The sequence below is a fragment of the Cynocephalus volans genome, chromosome 3, assembly GCF_027409185.1.
Source record: "Cynocephalus volans isolate mCynVol1 chromosome 3, mCynVol1.pri, whole genome shotgun sequence".
NCBI lineage: Eukaryota > Metazoa > Chordata > Mammalia > Dermoptera > Cynocephalidae > Cynocephalus > Cynocephalus volans.
In genome coordinates, this window is record NC_084462.1 from 172,086,402 (window position 1) to 172,108,570 (window position 22,169).

The 22,169-nt window shown below is 50.6% G+C and overlaps 1 protein-coding gene across 4 annotated transcripts in view; it reads right to left on the reverse strand.

Moving 5' to 3' along the window:
• Nucleotides 1–3,696: 3,696 nt before the first annotated feature.
• The window catches only part of OTUB2 (OTU deubiquitinase, ubiquitin aldehyde binding 2), a 63,134-nt gene continuing 44,661 nt past the window's right edge, over nt 3,697–22,169 (reverse strand). For 2 of the 4 annotated variants that reach the window (XM_063090473.1, XM_063090475.1), the window contains 5 exons: nt 11,720–11,815; nt 10,023–10,141; nt 6,177–6,261; nt 5,458–5,652; nt 3,697–4,371 (listed from right to left, as the gene is read on the reverse strand). In XM_063090473.1, the coding sequence (XP_062946543.1) occupies nt 4,165–4,371; nt 5,458–5,652; nt 6,177–6,261; nt 10,023–10,141; nt 11,720–11,815 (702 nt within the window). In that variant the 3' untranslated portion in view covers nt 3,697–4,164. Of the gene's footprint in view, nt 4,372–5,457; nt 5,653–6,176; nt 6,262–10,022; nt 10,142–11,719; nt 11,816–11,952; nt 12,028–22,169 lie in introns of those variants that run through there. The other 2 variants (XM_063090474.1, XR_010022938.1) reach the window with 2 other exon arrangements.

Here is a 22,169-nt window from a genome sequence, read left to right on the forward strand (position 1 = left end):
CCTCAGCCTCATGGTTGGCAAGGTTGGGAGAATGGCAGCAGGATTCCCTTAGCCCCTCTGAGTAACTGACAGGACAGTTGGCCTTTGGCCTAAACTCAGATTCACCTGTCAGTGAGTGTTGACCAAGTGCTAGGCATTGTTAGGCATGTTCATCTACTGTATCATTCAACCTTCCTCAAGGCCCTGAGTCTTGAATCTTAATACCCTGTTTTTGCAGCTGAAGTGGACACCAAGTGGTTTGAAGACCTGGTCAGTGTCACACAGCAGCCAAGTGGCAGAGCTGGGATTAGAATTCTGGATATCTTCCTCTGAGCAAGTTCAGAAAACTGATTTGGTCTTAAAAATACCAGTGTTAGGGCCGGCCCGTGGCTCACTCAGTAGAGTGCGGTGCTGATAACACCAAGGCCACGGGTTCGGATCCTATATAGGGATGGCCGGTTTGCTCACTGGCTGAGCATGGTGCTGACAACACCAAGCCAAGGGTTGAGATCCCCTTACCAGTCATCTTTAAAAAAAAAAAAAAAAAAATACCAGTGTTGCCAAGGAATGCCGCTCCCCCTGTCCCCCAGTGTCACTGCTGACCTGGACAGGAGGTGAAAGCAGAACACAGCCAGAAGAAAGTGCCCCCAATCTGTGTGTCAGCTCACTGGCAGCTGTCAGAGGACAGCAGGGAGACTGCCCATTTTCCAAATAATGCAGTGGAAGTCAGGAGGGTTAATTAGTAGGTTCAAGGTCCCTTAGCAGCACCTGAACCATGGGAGGCTTGAGGCCACTTGTCACAGGCTGAATATAGATCCCCTGATGACTGCTGATATCTTGCACTTGCCCCCTAACAGCAAATTCTTTATTTTATGGAGGAGCTAAGTAGACAACTTTTAAAAGATAGGGACAGCCTTCCAGTTCTCTCACCTGGTGAGATGAGGCTTTTGTGAGGCGGCGTATGGGCAGATCTTCCTGCGTGTCCTATATCTGCCATTAATCTAGGAGCATCCCTCCCCAGCTAATCCACTGACACATAAGCCCTACAGGAGGGTAGTGTTGCTCTTCAGTGCATGTCAGGTACCCAATATTAAGAAGCCAGGACAAAAGTTATGGAAACAATTTTAATGGAAAATGTTTTCACCTATTGCCCAGAATCTGTAGGGCTTGGGGCCACCAGCAGCCACTCAGCCACAGTTCCCTTACCCCCGTCCCCGTTTCTGCTCAAGGTAGCAGTGTTTGGCTCTTAGTCTTGTCTCATGGTTCCCCTGATGCTCCCACTCCCACTGATTTTGGGGGGTTTTTGACCGGTAAGGTGATCGCAACCCTTGGCTCAGTGTTGTCCACACCACGCTCAGCCAGTGAGCGCACCAGCCATCCCTGTATAGTATCCAAACCCGCAGCCTCGATGCTACCAGCACGCACTCTCCCGAGTGAGCCACGGGCCAGCCCGATGCTCCCACTGTTTAGGGCAATGACAGAGTCACTGCCAAGGTGGCATGCTTCGTATTGGAAAGGATAGATCGAGAAGCATGCTATTTGTAGAGCACTTACAAAGTGTCAGATAGTAACAGTCATTTTCACACACACAATCTCATTCCATTTTAACCAATAAAACCTGTGATGTGTAAGCATTTTCTCCATTTCACAAATGTGGGAATTGGGGCTCAAGTGAAGTGACTTGGCCAAGTTCACACAACTAGTAATTGGCAAAGCTGATATGAACTCCGGCATTCTGGCTCCAAAGCCCTTTTGTTTGTGCATAAAACAGGACCTGTCAAAAAAGCAAGGACAATCTTCTATTGCTAAATATTCCCACTGATTTATAAAATTTCTTCTATATAAAGTAATAAATGTGCAGTTGTAAAGACAAGCTCTCAAAGCAAGTTTCTTTCCAGCTTTTCTTCTGGAAAGAGATGGCTCTGTAGGAGGAGGGTGGAGAATTATCCAGAAGTGTGGTTGCCAGCATGACTGGCTGCTGTAGCGAGCAAGGGAACTTCCCTGGATGACTGGATTTTAAGAAGTTACTAAATCCTGCCACTCCTTTTCCCCCATAGTGCTCTCCCTTAGAGTCAAAAATCTGAGGGCAAATGTGGAGGGAATAAGGGCAATGGTTTGGATTTGGCCAATGGTTGTGTGATAAAAAGGGAAAAGCAGAGGGTAAACCATTAATAGAACTCGGCCTGCCTCTGCAGAGATCGGGCATCCTGATTCTAAACTGAAAAATTCTCTCCTGGGAAGAGGGTCCCTTATGAGCCTCGGCGGGCTCTCTGGCCTGGAAGCACAGCATAAGCAAGTCTCAGAAGAGGGAATTTCCCAGCCATTCTGCCAAAGAGAGTTCCATGTTTGAGAACACCACACAAACCACAAATCAGAGGTTGCTGTGCTCAAGATCCCAGCTGCAAGTCCCAGGACCCATCTTCCAAGACCTCAGAGCAGCTAAGGGTATCAGTCGGGCACTGTATCTATACCCATCAGTTTGGAAACATCCCCTGGAGACATGTATGGCAAAGAGGATGATATCCACAAATATGTGTTCTACCCCACTCTTCCAGTGTACTTGTCATTGACCCCAACACTCCTCCTCAGAGTAGGGTCAGGTTTACACTCCTGTGTAAAGTGAAAAACACTTAGCTTGAGCCCTTAGGTCCAAACTCAGCTGAGGGCAGTATGGGAACAAGGGTCCCTGCCTGGAACTAAAGCCTCCTGCCATCTAAGAGTGCTATTGGCTTTTCACCAAGACAGAGTAATATAAATTGGACATTTGTGTCAACAGGACTCTGAGGAGCCTGCTACCCAATCCTAACGCACAGTCTGGTTGTCAGCAGACTAACACAGCAGCACCAATAGATTCTAATAAATCCCTGCAGAATGAAGCCTATGAGAAGGTGGCCTTCGATTAGGGATGAACGCCAAAGGGTAAGTCCACACCCTGTGTTTTCCATTTTTCCTGCAGTGAGAGAAGTTTTGCCTGCAGTACCTCAGCCCAGCCAGTGTTTTGTTCTCCACTGGTGACATCTTGCCTGCCCTCCCAGGGATGGACTCTTGGAGGTGCTGAAGCAGCGGGTGAGTTATTTATTCAAAGGGGCATGTCCAGGTGGATGAATGAGGAAGCTGCTGGCCAGTGATCTTAGGCAGTTTTTTCCATAACAAATCTCCCCGACTGCCAATTTCCATGGCTTGTCTCTGTTCTTTCCAATCCAACTTCTCACCAGCCCATAAGAACAGAAGGGGGAAAGAGAAAAGCCAGAGACAAACACACAACAAAATGTGCGCTCTGCCTAACTGGAGTCCACAGCTGCATGTGGATATCTCTACCAAGCTGAGTATCTAGACTCTATTTCTAGGATTTGATGGGGATGATGGGACAGCAGAAACTTCCTGGTCCCAGACATAAATATACAAATTCTGCTCCAGACCCTGGTCTTGCTCAATCCTCTGTGTAGGTCGGCTGACAGCAGAACCCCAAAGGGCCTGCCCTCTAAGAGTCAGGCAGTTCTGGCCCTGAATGAGGTAGAGGGGGCCCCAACAACCCAAGCTTCATTATGAAGGCTAAAGTCCCCTTTCTGGACTTTGGCATAGTCTTTTTTCTCCTAAGGATAGGAAAACACACCCATCATAAATGTTTGGAACCACACTGAAGCCCTCACATTCAAGTTGGCTTCAATAGGCCATTACTTCAGTCAGCCATCACAAAAGCCCAGTCCAACAACTGACCAGACTGGATTCTTTTTATAGACCTGGTAAGTTACTTGAGTCAAGACAGTTGACCTTGAGCTTTTCCTCCCCAGCAAAGAGGCACTATGCCTGGTAAAGAGAAACCAGAGGTCCCCATTTTTATACAACAGAATGTTAGTACTGGTGGGAGCCTCCTCCAGATGAAGAAACAGGTCCAAAGAGGGTTGATGACCCACCCAGGGTCTCACAGGGAACTGGGGTACAGAGCCAGGGGTCCTGGCTTCCTGGCCCAGAGTTAAGAAGCATTTGGTCCTCCATGTAAATAAATAAATACCACAAATTTACCACAGTCCATAATGAGTAGGCCTCATTCCCAGTGGCTTTGCCCAAAAGGCTGTACATTTTCTAGCTACAGTCTTAATTGCTTAAAAAATTGAAAAGCCAGAATGTTCCATTCAGAATGCAGTCCCATTAGGTGACAGGTTCCACTGCATGGGCTAAAATTAATCAAAGTTTATCGGCTGCATAAAGGATGTTGTAGTGGGATGTTTTATAGAGCAGGTAAACGGAAGGGATGGCAGCCTCAGGGAACACGTGGTGGTTCAGGGCGGTGTCCATCTCATCCACATACTCCACCTGTAGGGCAATGTTCAGCGCCTGAGACAGCGCCGTGATCTGGATGTGGTCGCACTCCATGGCCATGGGCTCCACCTCCTGCAAGGCCAAAATGAAAACACAAGCCAGCTTAGGAAGGAGGCCTGGCAGGGAACAAATGAGTTCAACACTGACTCTCATGGTCACAGTCAAGCCATACATGCTGGGAAGTAATCTTCACAACCACCTATGAGGTAGGTGCTGACACCGCCATTTCACAAAAGAAACTGAGGCTCACTGAGAGGAAGTAACACTAACACAGCTAGAAATCACTAGAACTGCAAGACTTGAACCTTTCTTATTCCAGACCCTCTAGTTATACCTGAGAAGAGGTCACTACCTTTGAGGAATCTGAATAGGGGGCAAGAATTTTTCAGGTTGGGTATCAAAGAATCTTACCGCTAAAAGGGATCCTGTCCTCAAGGGATTCCAAGCTTAAGTGCTTACAGAGGCCGAACTGGTGAGTAGGTGGGTGGGTAAGTGGGCAGGTGGGTGGATTGAGGGGGTGAGTGAGTAGGTGGGCAGGCAGGCAAGAAAGCTATTGGCTGAGTGGGTGAGTAGGTAAGTGGTGCGTGAGTGAGTGGGCAAGTGAGTGAGCCGGTGGGTGGAGGGGTAAGTCTGGAGGCTGAAGGACAACGGAGAAAGGCAGAAATGGTGGCAAGTGGCGTATGTGCACCATGTAGAAAAGCAGCTGCTATTTAGCGCCTGTTGATCCTGCCATGCAACAGTTAGGGCCTGGGGTGATCTGATTTTCTAAGAGAAATACAGAAATCCATAGGAAAATTGCCCAGTTTTTAAATGCTGGCAACACTTTCTGGTAAATATCATACATCATAAACAAAACCATGTCTTGGGGCAAATGAGACTACTCTGGGGCTGTGACTCTGCAATTCTATCAACAGGCTCTTATTTTTCAGAGGGGAAGTCCCCAGGGAGAGGAAGTGACTTGTCTCGAGCCACACAATTCAGGCTGCTGAGGAGGACCTGTCTGCAGCTCACGAACCTAGTGCTGCTTGAACTGCAAGTGCAGACATGACACCCAAGTCCCCCAGCTAGGGTGTAGACCCAAGTCTGTAGGAGAGAGAGATAAGAGCAGAGCCCCGGACTGGGGCTGCATCCCCAAGGCCTGAGACCCCAGGGACCCACATGAGTGCAGAAGTCTTTGATGTCCATCTCCTCATCAATGAAGTGTCGGAAGAAGTCTGCTCGGTTCTTGATAAAGGCGGACGTGAGCAGGCGCAGGAACTGCACGATTCGGTCCGAGGAGCTCTGGTCGTTGAACACCTTCAGCAGGCTGGACACTGAGCCGTCCTTCTCTACTAGCTCCACCACGCTGTAAAACTGCAGCCCACCTGCCATCAGCCAGGGCAGGCCAAGCAAGACCCGCCTGCCCGCCCTCCCTCCAGGATTCCCTTGGTGCGTTTATTCCTTTATAGATTCTCAAGCTGAGGCAGTGGATAAACCTGAGATTCTGCCAAAGTGAAGTAACTGGGGTCAGAGAGACTTTGTCCTCAGTACCTTAGCCCAGAGGCACATGTAGGGAACAGCAGCTGGGTCTCCCTTCTCTGGGCTGTGATTCTTATGTACATATCAGAGTCCCCGTCACTAATGGATGGGGGCGTGGGGTGAGAGGGATGGGGGTGAAGCAGGTGCCTCCCCACAGAGAGAGGGCAGAGCCCTGGGCTCCGATGTGCCCACACATCCCCACAGGCAAGAAGCAACCCTGTGTCCTTCCCCAGCCGGGAGGAGCAAGTGGAGCACAGCACAGAGCTGTGAGCTGAGGGGCTCCAGCCAGTGCCCGCTCCTGTCTGCTCTACCAGCATGGAAGGCCCGGCTCCTCAGCCGTCGTGGCCCAGGTGACTCACAGCATTAAAGAAGTTTCGGAACTTGTGCTCCTCAAAGCCGGCAGCCAGAAGGTCATTGGGGGTCTGCAGTAGATGCTCTTTGAACCTAGAGGGGAGCAGACTGGATACTCACAGGGAAATACAGGGAGCGGCTATCAGTGGCAGCTGCTCCTCCCACTCTCAACCCACTGCACCTGCCCCAGCCCCCACACACACCCAAGGAGGAGTTTGTCACTAACAGCTGGAGGACCATACACAGGGACCATCCACTGACTTGTTCTGTCCTCCCCGCTGTGAATGATCCCAGGAGGAGGAGTACTACACCCATTTCACAGATGAGGAAATGGATGTAATCACCACCCCACTCTCAGACACACTGACTCTACCTTTCAAAGGTCTCTTGACTTTGTCTCTCCTTCCTGTCCCCATGGTCCCTGCCTTCTCATCATCATCATCTCTGGCCCGGACCATGCCCAGCCTTCCCTTGCTCCTCCTCCTGACTCTGGGGGAACCTCTAGAGTGACATATTCTCACATAACACATCTCCTGGCCCTGCTGCCCTCAGCACCTGTCTGACAGTCCCTCTGCCAGGGATGCTCTTCTCGGGGTGTGCTAAAGCCATTTGTATCCACTCACAAGAGTTTATTGTTCAATTTTCAGGAATTTTGCCAGATAGGTAATTAAACTAAAATGATGTAAACTTATAAGTACACTAAGAAACAAAGATAATAATTATTAAAAATTCATCATTTCTTTACTATGTACTGTTTAGGTCTACTGTGTATGTGTGGTAGAAATACTAATGCGTGGTATTTTACATCTTTTCTCAACTCCCTACTCAGTCACCTCAAGGGGAGCTTGAAATCAGCCAGGATTAGAGTGTTCACACCACAAAAATTGGCTAACACCACAAATCAGGATGCCCTTCCCCAGCCAGCTGTGAAACATTTGCCAGCACTGAATCATGCTTCACTGGGAATTCTGGATAGTCCCTCTCTGCTCCCACCACAAGGTCCCCTAATGGCACGGCCCCTTTCTGGACCTGCCCTGGTATTCTGCGGGGTACAGCAAGGAACCCAGGCACAGCCTCAGCAGCCCCAAGTATCCATAGTCCATGGATCAAAGGCTGCGTCCAAGGCAAGGCAAAAGTAAGCCACATAGGGTGACGGCTGGCCCGTGCAGAACACCACACCCATGCTTGGTTCTCTAGCCCAGCAGCCCAGGGGACCAGACTGACAAGGATCTGGAAGGTAGGAGTTTTCACAGAGGAGCATAAAGGCACAAGGACAAAGGCCTGGGGTGGCTTCAGAAGCTGTTGTACTCTGGGAAGGCGTAGTGCCTTATAGCAGGAGAGGGGAGGGGAGGCAGGAGGAGGGGAAACATCTCTTAAAAGGAGGGGTCATTTTTTGCCTAAAGGTGACCTTCCCCCTGGCTGGTCCTGGGTTGTATCTAAGAGTCTGATTTGTCCAGGACAGGTGTGGGGATGAGGTACCCAAAGTGGAGGGAACGAGTACTGTGCTCGTTTTAGCCACAGCCTGCCCCTTAAATCCCTCTGCGCAGTGTGGGTGGTGATGACACGCTGCCAGGGCAGGGGTGCCATGAGGTTTACCAAGAGGTACCCGAGTAGACGTGCTTTCTGCTGTGGCTACTGCTGCCACCACTCCACCAGTACCTGCTGGTGTTCCCCTTCGGGTCCAGGCAGGGATTTGATGGTCAGTCCTGCCTAACGCAATGGGAGGCCAAGGAGCTGACCCCACAGCAGCCGCGTCATCTCTCTGCCCCCACCCCTCCATTCTGTCTCCAGCTGTGGCCTGGGCAACAGCTCCAGGAGGCACTTTGGGGCTCTGGGGCCGTTCCAAGAGCCTGCACCCTCTCCTGGTCACTTTGTCCCCGAAAGGCCGTGCACAGCCTTGCTCCTGGTTCCCCTGCCCCAACTTCCCCTCTCCAGGACTTCTCCCTTATTCCCACATTCACTCCTCACCAATGACTGCAGGCCCCTCTGTGTCTGGCACTGGGGACACAGAGACCAGTGACACACAGGCCCAGTCAAGTAGGAGGCAAAAGGCCAGGACCCACACCCACAGGAGGCAGGAGAGGGATGAGGTGAAGGAGGACAGCACCGGGGCTCGGAGAGCAAGCTCAGACAAGTCAGGGTTGCACGCCAGCTTTGTTGTGACCTTGGCCAAGTCACTTAGCTTTTGCTTGATTTACTACTCTATTAAATGGGGGCAATAACAGAGGCTTTCCTCAAAGAAACAGTGTTCTGAAAGCCTCTGGCACAGGCCCTGGCATGCAGACGTGTGCTGCAATGACCTGCAGCTGGGGTTGACGGTGAATAGAGCAAGCACGAGGGGCTGGCACAGAGAGAGATGCGGGGCTGGTTTTGCTAGCATCACCTCACCAAGTCCTCATGACAACACCAGGGGTATGCATTACCCACCTTCTACAGATGTGGAAACAGAGGCTCAGAGAAGTCAGGTCACTTGCCCAAGGTCACACAGCTAGTAAATGAGAGGCTGAGTTCTGACCTCAGAGCCCAGGGCCACTACATGGCACAACTCCAGGGACATGGTCATGGGAAAGACAGAATTGGGGTGATGACCTCTGCACTGTGCTGTCTCGACCTGCAGGGCTGGGAGGAGGTGAGGGAAGGGAATGGCCTAAGATGGATGACTCTCCCTCGAAAGGGGCTCAGCCAGCTTATCATTTGGGAAATGATTTGATGGTTCGTTCACAATGAGAAACAAATGGCTTAATCTCTACCTGCTTTGAGATAATCTATATCTCGAACAGGAGATGATGCCTTAACCTGGCAGCTCTCAACCATGGTTCATTCCCACTCCCTCCCCACCCCCCAGCCCCAAGGAGATACTTGGCAATGTCTGGAGACATTTTCGATTGTCATAACCTGAGGAGGGGTTACTATGAGCATCTGGTGGGTAGAGGTCAGGGACGCTGCTTAAAAGCCCGCAATGCACGGGACAGCCCGCCACAAGCAGAATAATCCAACCCAAAACGTCAGTCATGCTGCTGTCGAGAAGCCTGCCTTAGCCAAAGGGGTTCTCACAATGAGGGTCAGCAGATCAAGCCCGAGGGCTCCATGACCCGCAGCCCCTCTGTACCATTTCCAGAGTGTGGGGGATACGTGTCTGTTATGAGAGCTGCAGCCTTCACCAAGTTAAGAACCAGGTGCGTCTCTTAGCTCCCTGCTCTATAAGGGTGGTCTGAGGCCCTGCGGCATCTGCATCTCCTGGGAGCTTGTGAGAAAGGTAGAGGCCCGGGCCTCGCCCTGGACCTACTGAACGGGAGTCTGCATCCTAACAAGACCCCAGGTGGTTTGGACAAAGGTTCAAGTACGAGAAGCCCTGAACTAGTCAGAGTACAAAGGTCTAATGGAGGATCACTCTGGGGCATGGCTCTGGACAGACAGACTTCCTCCTGCATTAACCTCATATCCAGGCCTGACCAGGCAAACACCTGGGTTACACTCACTCAAGACCAAGGCCAGCAGGGGTTATTCAGAACACCAGGGCAAAGCTTCTCTTTGTTTGTTTTGCTTGTTTTCTGTTTGGAGTCACCAAGTACCTGCCTAATGTGACTCACCGGGCTGACCAAGACCTGTGGGTGAAGCAGAGGACTGGAAAGTGCCCAGAAGGTCATTGGTTCCATCCCTGGCTTCTTCACTGCCCCCAACTCTGCCACAGTGGGCAGCGAGGCTTCCCCAACATCAATCACCTCTGCCAGGTGGCCCTCTAGCTCACTCCCTGGGTTAACTAGCCTGAGTGGAGGAAAAACCCTCAGGGAGACTCAGGGCTGACTCAGCACAGAGAATATAGCCTGGAGACCCAGGGAGCCCGCCCCACTCACTTGAGGATCTCTCTGCTCTTCCCCAGCAGAGACTCCAGGTAGGAATAGCCCAAGGCCCGGTAGAAGCAGTTCCCATCCCCTTTGGTCTTTCGGATCGCAGTGAACCTTTTGCTGAGTTCCTGTGGGGGAGAGAAAGAGATGTGGACATCTGCAGCAACAATGACTCTCATGTGGCATCCGGCACTGGGGCCTGCCCAGGCCCCAGCCCCCCACCTCTCCCAGATAACCTGCTCTATCCCTGCAGACCGCTGTCCCTCTGGTCTCCCCCACCCTCATTCATTCCACAAACACAGAAATGCACTGACAGCATCCTATGTGTCAGACCCTCCAGTCCAGTAGAGAGACAGATGATTAGATGATGGTGACAAAGGACGGGAGGCACAGGGCTGGCGTGACACAGAGCAGTGGCATCATCAGACTTCAGAAGTCAGGGAGGGCTTCCTGGAAGAGTGGCACTGAGAGCAGCAGGAGCCAGCCAGCAGAAGTGGGATGTGTGGCAGGGGTGGCCCCTGTGAGCAGAGAGGCCATGGGGGAGGTGGGGTGCAGGGTTCAGTGTGGCTGGTGGGTGGAGAGGAGACTACCGAGTCCAGAGGGAGGACCTCCCGGGCCCACTAGGCAGTCTGCACAGTCCTCAGAACGTTGCTCAAAGGCTGGCCCTCCCCATGCCACCCCCCGCTCTGGCTTTGCTCCTGGCTGTCAGTGTCCCTCTGAAATGGCCTGGAATCCCCTCTCCTGCCTTGTGGCACTGCTGTCAGGGCTGGGACAGCAGAGAATGATTTTCAAGGGCTCAGGGAATCCCTGCTCCCACCATGGCGATGAGAAGGCTCGGAGCTGACCTGGCCCGAGACAGGCTGGTGGGGAGGAGGTGCTCCTTAAAGACCCTGTTCTCATGTCCTATGAGGGCTCCAAGGGACACAAGAGGCAGTTTGCTGCCCGGCCCCTACTCCAGCCCCAGGATTGCTCCCCAGAGCTGCGTTTGGATCACAGGACACCAGTACCCTTAGCCACAGATTGACACCTGACTCAAGCAGGACCAATCAGAGTCTCAGGATAAGTAATGTGGCCCAGCGGCTGCATCATGTGGCTGAGAGGGACTTGAAGGGCAGCGTCCTGCGTGGCTGGGCAGCATTTCCGCCAGTGCCAGAGCAAGCCCGTTCTGGGGGAGGGCAGTAGAGGCATGCCCAGAGAGACGAGAGGGCCTGCTCCCCCCTGCCCTTATCCTGTGAGCTCCCTGCGGCCTTCCCTAGCCCCACTGGAGTGGCCTTCCCCACCCCTCCTCCTCCCCCTGAGGCCCCTAGTACAGTGGTTATGAATGTGGCTTATGAGATTAGGTTGCCTGGGTTCAAATCCACTCAGGAACTGGATTTAATTTGTGTGCCTCAGTTTCCTCAGCTTTAAAATGGGTTAATACAAGTACTTACCTCACAGGGCTATAACAAAGTGTCAGGGAGTAAACAAAGCAGTTCAGACAGTGCCTAGCTTCACAAAAAAATTGGTTTTTTGTGGTTTTTTTGCCACTAAAGGATTTCTCACTAAGGCAAATACCCAACATCAGAATATTCTGGGAGTCCTTTAATTTGTCCAGGAACCTGGTCCAAACTATGAATCTCTTTTGCTTTCAGAGTGGCACCTCCTTCTTTGCTCTCAATTCCGGCCCATTTAACTTAGGACCCTCTTCTCCCAACCCTCCGCCTCACCTGGATTTTCCTCTGGTAAATCCTGTTTTCAGGATGATCCCGAAGAATTGATAGAATGTCACATTTTTCTGATATTAGGTTGAAAGATGTTTCACTCTGAAAGATAAGGAATGAAGAAATGCCGTCATAGTCTCAAAAGTAACTGATGGGATTCACCAAGTTGATGGCCTCTGAACTGCTAGTTACATGAAACAGTAAGTGACACCTGCCCACAACACCTCCGTGTAAGTTACCAGCATCCTAGCTGCCTGCCTGGATTGTCATGTTCCCAGGACAGAGACGGTCAGCATCAGCACTGTCGTGAAGACGCACCCCTGGTTATGAGAAAACTTATCTTGTTATGCAGAAGCTGACTCACTTTACAGAATACTTCGGACCTAATGAACCTTCATGCTGGACTATGATAAGTCCCTTTGTCTCTTCCTGTTCTTCCTGTCTCACCTCTCCCTCCCTCCCTACCTTCCTTCCTTCCTTCTTTTTTTCAGACAACAATTCCTGAACATCCAGCCTGTGCCAAGCACTCTGTCACATGCTGGAAATAAAGAGATAAGAACTCTAGTAGCTACCCCCCAGCCACCGGCCACCACTGGCAAGGCTCACAGTCTAGATAGAGGGAAAACAGTAATGACAGAAGGTAAGGTCACCAGAAGGCCACACTGTGTGGCACTGGTGAATGGAAGGAGGTCTGAGGTGCCAGGAAAGGGTTCAGAAATCATGGAGCAGACAGGGCAGGGAGGGCACCACCTGCTGGTGAAAGCTCATACTGTAGCCCAGCTCTGAGTCTAGGTCGATTCCACCCCAGAAAGACAAGCCTCCTAGAGTCAGGTCTCCCCAGGCCTGAGAAGAAATCAGCTGCAGGGAAGGGGCAATGGCAGAAGGAAGCTCCAGGGCCAGGATAACTGCGGGAGGCATTTCTGTTCTACTGGCTGATTCTCGCAGGCCTCGTCTCTGCCTTGTGCTACCTTGTCAGCAGGGCTCAGACAAGTGGGAGACATCCTGCCTCAAACCCGGCCCGGAAATGCTTTGATTTCAGCACGGAAATAGTGCAAGATGAAGTGGTGTTAAAGTCATTTATAGTTTATAGCTTAAAATAAGTGCTGTGGCTCCTCCATACAACCCAGGGGGACCATTTTTATGCAGTAGTTCACGGCCCAACGGTTGATGTTAATTGGGATCTCTGTGAATGGAAACCTACCTTTCCATCCATTTATTGCCATCATTTTTGACACTCAGTAGTCGCTGGAGCTCACCACTCTTTATGCCTCTGACGACAATGGCCTTTCCCTGATGGCCTCTCAGCCTTACCACTGACTAGGTCATGATCTTGACCCAATATCACTGTGCTCGGACAGGAGCCTTTTGATGCTGCAAACCCCTTTTTCCAACTGGAGAAATAAATCCGGATTTCTGATGTTTAGATTTTTCTAAAGCTGAGCACCCAGAAGCAGAGCTGGGCCATGAGATGAAACAATGAGGTCTAAATGACTTCTAGGATGTAATCTTGTCTCCACATCAGGCAGACTCAAACTTCTGTCTCATAATGAACTCTGGCCCTGATTTCCATATCCAGTATCAGGACAGAGGAGAGGTGCTGGGACTAGAAAGGGGCATGTCTAGGGGGCATGCGTGTCCCCACCTATCAAAGTCTCCAAAGCCACATGGGCCTCTCTTGGCTCAGGACAGCTTGTCATACTATCTGCCATCTTCTGCTCACCTGATTCCCCAGGGCCCATCACACGGCCTGGCACAGAGGGGGAGACTGAGATGTTTGTTAAATAAATGAATAAAAGCCACCTCCACCATGAAGCCTTCCTGGTTTCCATACCCCATCTAAGGGAGGCTTGGGCTGTCCCTTGAACTCATGATTTATTCCTTTTCTCCTTTTCTGGTGGCCCCAAACATGCCCTCCCCCAGACCTGAGTGGTCAGGGCAACCTTCCAGAAGAAAGCTTAAAAGTGGAGGATGAATTTGGTGTCCCAAAGAAGAAAAGAAGGAAGAGTGTTTCCAAAAGAGGGAACAGAGCATGCAAACTTTTGGGGGTGGGGAGAAGGAATTCTGAGTTTTGCTTGTGGAAGCATCCCTTCTTTATCCAACCTTCTTAGTAAAATTAAGTCAGCCTCAGGTTCCTTCCTCCTTTCTGCCCTGACATCACACTGGCAGGCTGTCAGAGCATCAGGGAAACCATCAGGAAGAATCAGACAACCGCTCTGGGGCAGACACTGTGGGCTGCTGTCCCATGAGCCATTACCCATTTTTCCCCACTACCAGAATCCTGCAATATGATGAAAAATGTCTGGGTAAGTCATAACAATCCTGCCTCTTTCCCAATCATTTTCCTAGCCCTCCTTGTAACTATGGACTGGCCAACTAGACCCATGAAAAATTTACTGGGGACTTCTGGTAAAGCTTTTGCTTTTGGATAAAAGCAACAGAGACGGCATGTCCTAATCCTCCCTCCTCCATCCTGCCTTTAATGCAGATGCAATGTCTACTTTACAGAGTCATCCTGTTACTATGAGTTTGAAAGCTAACACATGCAGGATGGTTTGAGGATGTGCTGCTATGCTAAGCCCAAAATGTACAAAATAATAACAAGTACCATTACTGTGCACCTACTATGTGCCAGGCTCTGGGACACAAGCTTACTTAACCCCATTACCTCATTTCATCCTCACAACAACCTCATGAGATTGCTATTATTATACCCATTCTACTGACAAGGTAGGAAGTACTAGGAAGTGATTTAATGCAGATCTGTCTGGTTCTGAAGCCCATGGAAATTCTACCAAGCCAAACTGCTAGGCAGACAGAGCTCAGAGTCCAGGAGCTTTTGAAAGACCAAAGCGGCTAGGACACAAAGGAACATTCTGCCTGGGGCCTTCTCACCAACAGGCCAGGTCCCAACCGCCCAGCCCTGTAGCCTCCCCCAGACAGGCAGACAGCGCAGTTCTCCACCAACTTCTGGCCCAAGTCCCCACCTTGGGGGCTCAGTGTCTACAACAGCCTTTCCCAGTCTGAGAGATGTTCATCACAGGGCAAGGAGAGACAACTTACAGGTGATGACTGCCAACGTCCGTGGGATTCCGTAAGCTTCAGAATAAAAGCTCTACATCTGCTGCCTTGAGTGGACAGCAAAGTGACAAACAGGAAACACTGAAACTGCCAGCAGGCCTGCTCTGCAATGCCCCTTCTCGTTTGCTTATGGTCTGAGTCCATTCCAAGTCCCATTATTTACCTCGCTAACAATTTGTTCACACTTTATAAATGTCTTGTTTTTACGAACAGCTGACTTAAAATGATGGCTTGGGTCTTTTTAAACAATGGATTAAAAAGCAGAACAACTGTATTTAATACTGCTTGTGCTTGAACGGCCCAAAACAAAAAACCCGATGTTGGAGGGGAGGTCAGAGAAGGACATGCAATCAGCCGTATTTACTTAGCAGTTTCTGATAAGACATCAGTGGAGGGGTGGAAAGGAGTTTAAGGAATTAATCTTAAATACACAGAGATAAATACTTCAGTGTAGAAAACTTCCACCCACAGTCGAAATGAGGCTAATTTAAAGGCAGATCAGAAAGGGGAAGAGGCGCCTTATGCCAGGGAAGCTCATCTGGGTTTTCCGTTTGCTGTATTAGCATAAACTCTGCACTTTTGACAAATTTACCTAAGCCATTTAAAAGAGCCAAGTTAGGGAAGAAATATTAAATAGCAGTTCGGGACCCTCTCAGCTGCTACAGCTGAGCTCACCCCACCCTCGGTTCCTCAAAACACTGTCAGCACTCACCTCAGCAAGTATTTTTTCCAGTTTTTTCCCCTTCATCCCTGTTCCCAATCTTCCATCCCCCAACCCTCTACAGGTAGTCTATAAGGTATGTCTTTTATTATTATTGTTATTATGGTAAAATATACACAGAATAAAATTTACCATTGCCAATTGTATGGCTAGGCATCTCATAACTAAAGCCAAAACGTTTCACTATTTTAGTTATACCCCAAAACGTTTCACTATTTTAGTTATACGAAATTTCCATTTGTATCGTCAGGGCTAGGGCTCAGACCCTTCAAACCCATTGTACAGACTGGGTCACCAGACCCCTCACACGCAGGTCCACGCTAGGTAATTGGGAAAGATCCTTTGAGTTATTGGCAGATGACACGAGCTCAGCAGCAGCGGTGGTGGCCTGTCAGGGCATCCCGGGAGCACTAGCAGCAACAGCCCCCAGCAGCCGTAGCCCCCGCCGCCTCCTAGAGGGGGCAGAAGACCCTCTAGGTCAGAGCCACTCATCCTTTATACTTAAGTCCATAGCCGAGGACACCTGGGTGCCCACATGCATCTACATCAGACAATAGCCAAGGAACACCTGAGCGCACGTGCATATTTACATCAAATGCTTGGCAAGATTCTGAACATCTGAGGGGCCCTGACCATTTTCCTATATTTTCCCTCCAACCATTGTAACCATTTTTAAGTGTACAGTTGAGTGGCATTTAGTTCATTTACACTGTGAAGCAACTGTTACCACCACCCATCCCCAGAATGTTTTCATCTTCCCAAACTGAAACTTTGTACCCATTAAACACTGATTCCCCATTCCCTCCTCCTCCCAGTCTCTAGAGACCATGTTCTTGCTTTTCTATGGATATGACAACTTTGGGTACCTCATAAATGGAATATTTGTTTTTTTTAAAAAAACAGTTGTTTGTATGAGTTTTAAATTTGCATACATAATATTCTATAGATACTGTGGGTTTGTTTTTCCTTCTGTCACTCCTATTTAAGATCTACCCTTGTTGACAAATGGCTCTGGGTGGGTCTGCTCCATCCGCAGGTGAGGGAGCCTTGGGCTAGCTCCGGCACCGCCCTAGTGGTCCTGGGTGTGTTTACTGAGGCACCTGGAGGACAAGTGGGTTTCTCACCTCAGAGCTTCAAGTTCCTACCTGGCACACCTCCAGAATGACCCTCCAGAATGACACATTAGCCCGAGGTCCCCAACCTCTTCCCCACCAACAAGACCCTGGTCACACCCAAGGGCAAGACTAGAGACTCAAGCTCCAGGAAGAACCTCTCAATTTACTAGCCCATAATTAGGTGCAATGCTCCTCAGCTGACTCTAACCGGTGTTTGTTTTTTAAACCACGGCTGAAAATTTCCAGAATGTTCTGGAGAAAGGACAGAAAGGCCACGCCTGACACTGTACTGTCAGACCTTATCAGGCCACCTGAAAGCATTTTAGCCCTTTGATTGCTGGTTTGCAAATAGATGCTGTAAAGCTACACAACTATGCCAGCTGTCGGGTTGAGGCAATACCTATGCTAATTGTATGGCTAGGCATTTCATAACTAAAGCCAAAACGTTTCAGGGCTAGGGCTCAGACCCTGCAAACCCATTGTACAGACTGGGTCACCAGACTCCTCACATGCCAGGCTGGGTCACCGGACGTCTCACACGCAGGTCCACGCTAAGTAATTGGGAAACATCCCGGAGCTGTCGGCAGATGACACGAGCTCAGTCCTCAGCAGCACTAGCAGCAGCGGGGATGTCCTCTCGAGCCTCCAGCAGCAGCAGTGACCTCCCCATTGCCCCCCCAGGGGCGGATGGGCATGCCATGGATCAGAGCCACTCATCCTTTATTCTTAAGTCCATAACCCAGGACACCTGGGTGCACATACACACTTTCATTACACACTTACCAAGGAACACCTGGGTGCTTGTGCATATCTACATCAAATGCTCGGCAAGATTCTGAACATCTGAGGAACCCTGACCATTTTCCTATATTTTCCCAGCAGATGCTAATTAATTAAATCAGGCAGATAGTGCAGCCTCTGCTTGGAAACAGTTTTTATCAGGTTGAGGTGAAGAATATACCTCAAAATGAGAAAAGGATGTTTCTTTAACCGCTGGTTTTTCCCCAGCAACCCTGGGAACTAGTACAAAGCACTAGCACATGGGCTTGGTGTTTAAACCAGTTTAAGCACCACTGGGAGCCTGCGCCCATCTGTCTCATGGTCCTGTCTCCTCCTGCAGCCTTGGAGAATGGGCTGATATTTAAGAGCTGGCCAGTGAAACACTTAAAGGATGCTGGAGACCCTGCACCTGATACCCCATCCCTCATCCACATACTGGGCCCCACCTCTTACTTTCCAAATTTAGGAAAAGCAAAAGTCCCCCACCTCTCTTTTGTTTTCTCTCCCAAGCCTCTCTACATCTCTAAAACCTGCCCACATAACCCAAAAATTCCTTAAGTAAAAATTCCTCTGCCTAAAACCTCCCCATCAACTCACCCTGCTTCAGTGCATCTGAGGAAACATGCAGCCCAGGCTCCAAGGGCCCCGGTGGGCCAGGCCAGCCCTTGGCCAGCCCCATCTCCCTCCGAGGCTGCCTGTGACCATGTGCCCAGCACTGTGTGAGCATCTCCAGGTGCCCTCCAGGAGAAGGTAGGGTGAGGGGCAACAAAGAGGCTGTAGGGTAGGGAGTGGACTCAGCAGCTCAGTCCCACAGCCTGGAAGGCCTGTCCCTTAATACTCTCTACAGTGTGGAACCCCACACAGGGTCCTCGCCATCTCCAGTGTGTGTTCTCAGCGGTGCCCTCTTGGAATACGTACAGTTCAGAGTTTGAATCCTGCCTCTCTGAGCATTCATGAGGGCTGAAATAATAAGAGAATGAAGCCCGAAGGCACAGGGACCTTTATCACTTTTGTTCATGGGTACACCCCAAGTGCCTAGCACAGGAGCACCTGGCACCCAGCAGGTACCAAGCAATTGCTTGTTGAATGAATGAAGCTGACCTCTGCTGGGCATTCAGTGTAGCACTCTGTTGATTTTCCTATTTCAGCCTCAAAATACCTGTTTTACAGACAAGGAAACTGAGGCATAGAGAGGTCAAACCATTTGCCCCAGGTCACACAGTGGGGCAATCTCAGGCAGGGATGTGGCACTCTGGTTGCCAAGCACACCAAAGACATTCGGCAGACCCTCATTTGACAGATCCACTTGCCCTCCAGGAAAAGAATCCACCTGGCCTATTGTCAACTCCTGACAATTCCTCAATGGCCAGCCCTCAGGTGGGTTCACCTCTGCCTAAACCACTCCCATCAACACACCCTGCTTCAGTGCATCTGAGGAAACATGCAGCCCAGGCTCCAAGGGCCCTGGTGGGCCAGGCCAGCCCTTGGCCAGCCCCATCTCCCTCCAAGGCTGCCTGGCCAGGGCTGACCCTAGGCAGCCTCGTTCACCAGGCCCAGCCCACCATGTAGCTTGACCTCAAGCTATTGGCTCCTTCACAGAAGAGGCCAGAGCCTCCAGCAGGGCAAGGTTCAGAAATGAGCCGTCCTCCCCTCTCAGAAGGTCTAAGTCACTTTCAGAGGCTCACCTGGCTCCAGCCTTGGCCTTGCCTCTCTGTGGCTGGGGTCTCCACAGTGAGCTTAGTAAAGGTGCTGGAAGGAAATGCCCTTTTAAATGTCTACTTTGGGGTATGATATATGTATGTACAAAGTGCTCAAAATTCTTTTATTAATGAGGTAAGTGATCAAAAATGTTTGATGGCCACGGACTTGGGAGAGTCCTATCACCCTGTATGAGTTTCCTGCTGCTGCTATGACAAATTAGCACAAACTTAATGTCATAAAACAACACCTCCATATTATATTACAGTTCTGCAAGTGGGAAGTCCAAAGCGAGTCTCACTGGGCTGAAGTCAGGCTGTGGACAGGGCTGTGCCCTTGCATTGTTCTGACATCTGCTCCCATCACCACGTCTATTCCCGACTCTGACCCCCCTGCCTCCCTCTTACGATTACACCATTGCACCTACCTGGATAATTCAGGATTATTTCCCCACCTCGGGATCTACAATTTAATCACATAAAGTCCCTCTTGCCATGGTAACATAGTCACAGGTTCTGGGAATTAGGACGTGGACGTCTTTGGGGGCCATTACTCAGCCTGCTACATGCCCCTTCTTGCTGTTCAGCTAATAAATTTGAGAAGACCCTGCATCTGGGCCCCCACCCCCTGAGCCACAGTTATTGGCTGGCTTTGCAGAGATCCTGAACCTGGGCACCGGACCCCCCTCCTATAATGCCTGGACTCATACAACATCCTCCCAACAGACCCTCAGACCTTCATCTCCAGCCCTGACCTCTCCTTAGAGCTCCAGCCACAAACAGCCACAAGCCACTCAGATGTCTGAGTGGCATCTCCGAATTCACATGTCCCTAACTGCTCTCTTGCTCCATCCCTGTCCCCACCCCAGGCTTCCCCAGCTCCCCAGATGCCTCTCTGTCCAGCCAGAGCTCTCTTCCCCTCCTCTCTCCCCCAGTCAGCCTGAGCTGCCACCTTGTCCCCCAGGGAGGCTGCAACAAGTGACCCCCGGCTTCCACTCCTGCCCCCAACCCGTCCCATTCTCCATAAGCAGCCAGTGCCAGCTGCTCAACAGGAGAGGACACCAGACAGATAAGGGCACGCCCCTCCTCAGAACCCTCCCATGGCTTCCCTCACTCAAAGACTCACCTTTTGACACCAGCCTCCCAGGTCTGACCCCATTTGGCCCTTGCTCACCTTGCACTCCTGAGCTCCAGCGTCATGGCCCACTTTTCTTCTCTCTAACGAGGACACACTCATTTCTACCTCAGGGCCTTTGCTCATGCTGTTCCTTCTGCCTGGAATGCTCCTCCTCCTCTTCCCATGACTCAGGCAATGTCACCTCCTCAGAGAGCCCTGCCCTGCCTGCCCTTCCCCCAGCCTACCCACCCTACGGGTTACCTCACTCTGTTTCCTCAGAGCACAACCCCACAGGCAGGTCACTTTCTCACTTGCACACTGCCACTCCTGCCACCACCAGAAAGTCAGTTCTGTGAGGGCAGGGACTGCTGGTCCCCAATGCCCGGCATACAGTAGTGCTCCAGAAATGTATACTGAGCGTTATGGACTGAATTGTGTCCTCCCAAAATTCATATGTTAACATCCTAACCCCCAGTACTTCCAAATGCAGACCATGTTTGGAAATAGGGTTGTTGCTGATGTAATTAGTTAAGATGGGGTCACACTGGAGTGGGGCGGGCCCCTAATCCAAAATGACTGGTGTCCTTGTAAAAAGAAGAAATTAGGACACAGACACGCACACAGGGAGAATACCAGGTGCAGATCGGAATTCTGCTACCACAAGCTAAGGAACCACCAGCAGCTCAGAGGGAGGCCTGGAACAGATCCTTCCCCAGTGCCTGCACAGAGGGCATGGCCCTGCCGACACTTTGATCTCGACTTTTGGCCTGCAGAACTGTGAGAGAATAAATTCCCCTTCTACACCACCCAGTCCGTAGTACTTGTTATAACAGCCCCAGCAGAGTAACCCATGAGTGAATGAGCATACAAATGCATTAGCTGGTCTTGGCCTCCAGCCTGGCCATCTCCAGAGAAAATGTCCAAGTCAACCATCATCTTACTTGTCAAAAATATGTCTGCAGAATAAAACCCAAACTCCATAGGATAGCCTGTGAAGCCCTGCACAGAACTTTCTTACCCAACCAAATTTTCTAAACTCATCTCCCCTGCCTCCTCCAAGCTCCCTGCATCTGCAGAGGCTGCTCACCTCTCCCAGAACGCCCCACTCAGCCATGTTTCAAGGCCTTTAAGCCCACTGTCCCCTGCCTGGAATGGACTCTTCCCCAAATCCTTGCCGAACACTCCTACACATCCTTCAACATCCAGCTCAAAAGACCTCTGTGAAGCCTTCCCCGACATGCCTCACTCCCTCAGAGTGCACCGACTTCCAGCTGGGCTCCCAAAGCCCTTGGTCAGGCCATGATCTCAGCTCAGGGGCTACTTGTGCCCAGCTCTGACTTAGCCATCAGACAATGAGCTCCTAGAGAGGGCAGGGACCTTGTCTTTCTCATCACCAACTCAGTGCCCAACAGTGCCCAGCACAGGCCCAACAAGGGCGCCCCCTAGGGGCTTGTTTGACCAATGACAGAACAAAGCACAATAGGACCCTGTGGTTTTACTGTTCATGTCTAATGTCACTCATGTATTAGCAAAGTTAAATGCACTTTGAGTGAGCACGAGCCCCCTCACTCTGCAGCTGTTGCTACTGGCAGCCCCAGGTCTGGTCCTTGTCCTGGCCCTGCCCTACCAAGGGGTTTCATGTCTTCCACCTGGGACCCTTCCTCAAACTCAACCCAATGATGTTGAAACAGAAAGCAAAGAAGATGCTGTATTCTCCAAGGACATTTTCTTCTGTCCACCACACAAATATTCACCACCACCCACACCTCACAGCCTCAAACAACATAAAAATCCACTGCACAGCACAGGGGGGTAGGCGCTCAATAAATGCTGTGTGAACAGAAGAGAACAGACTCGCATGGCCTCCACCCACCATGATTCCCAGGCAGACATCCTATTTCATGGGTTAACCACTTCATCCATCTCCAGAGCACCTGAACCCTCCTGA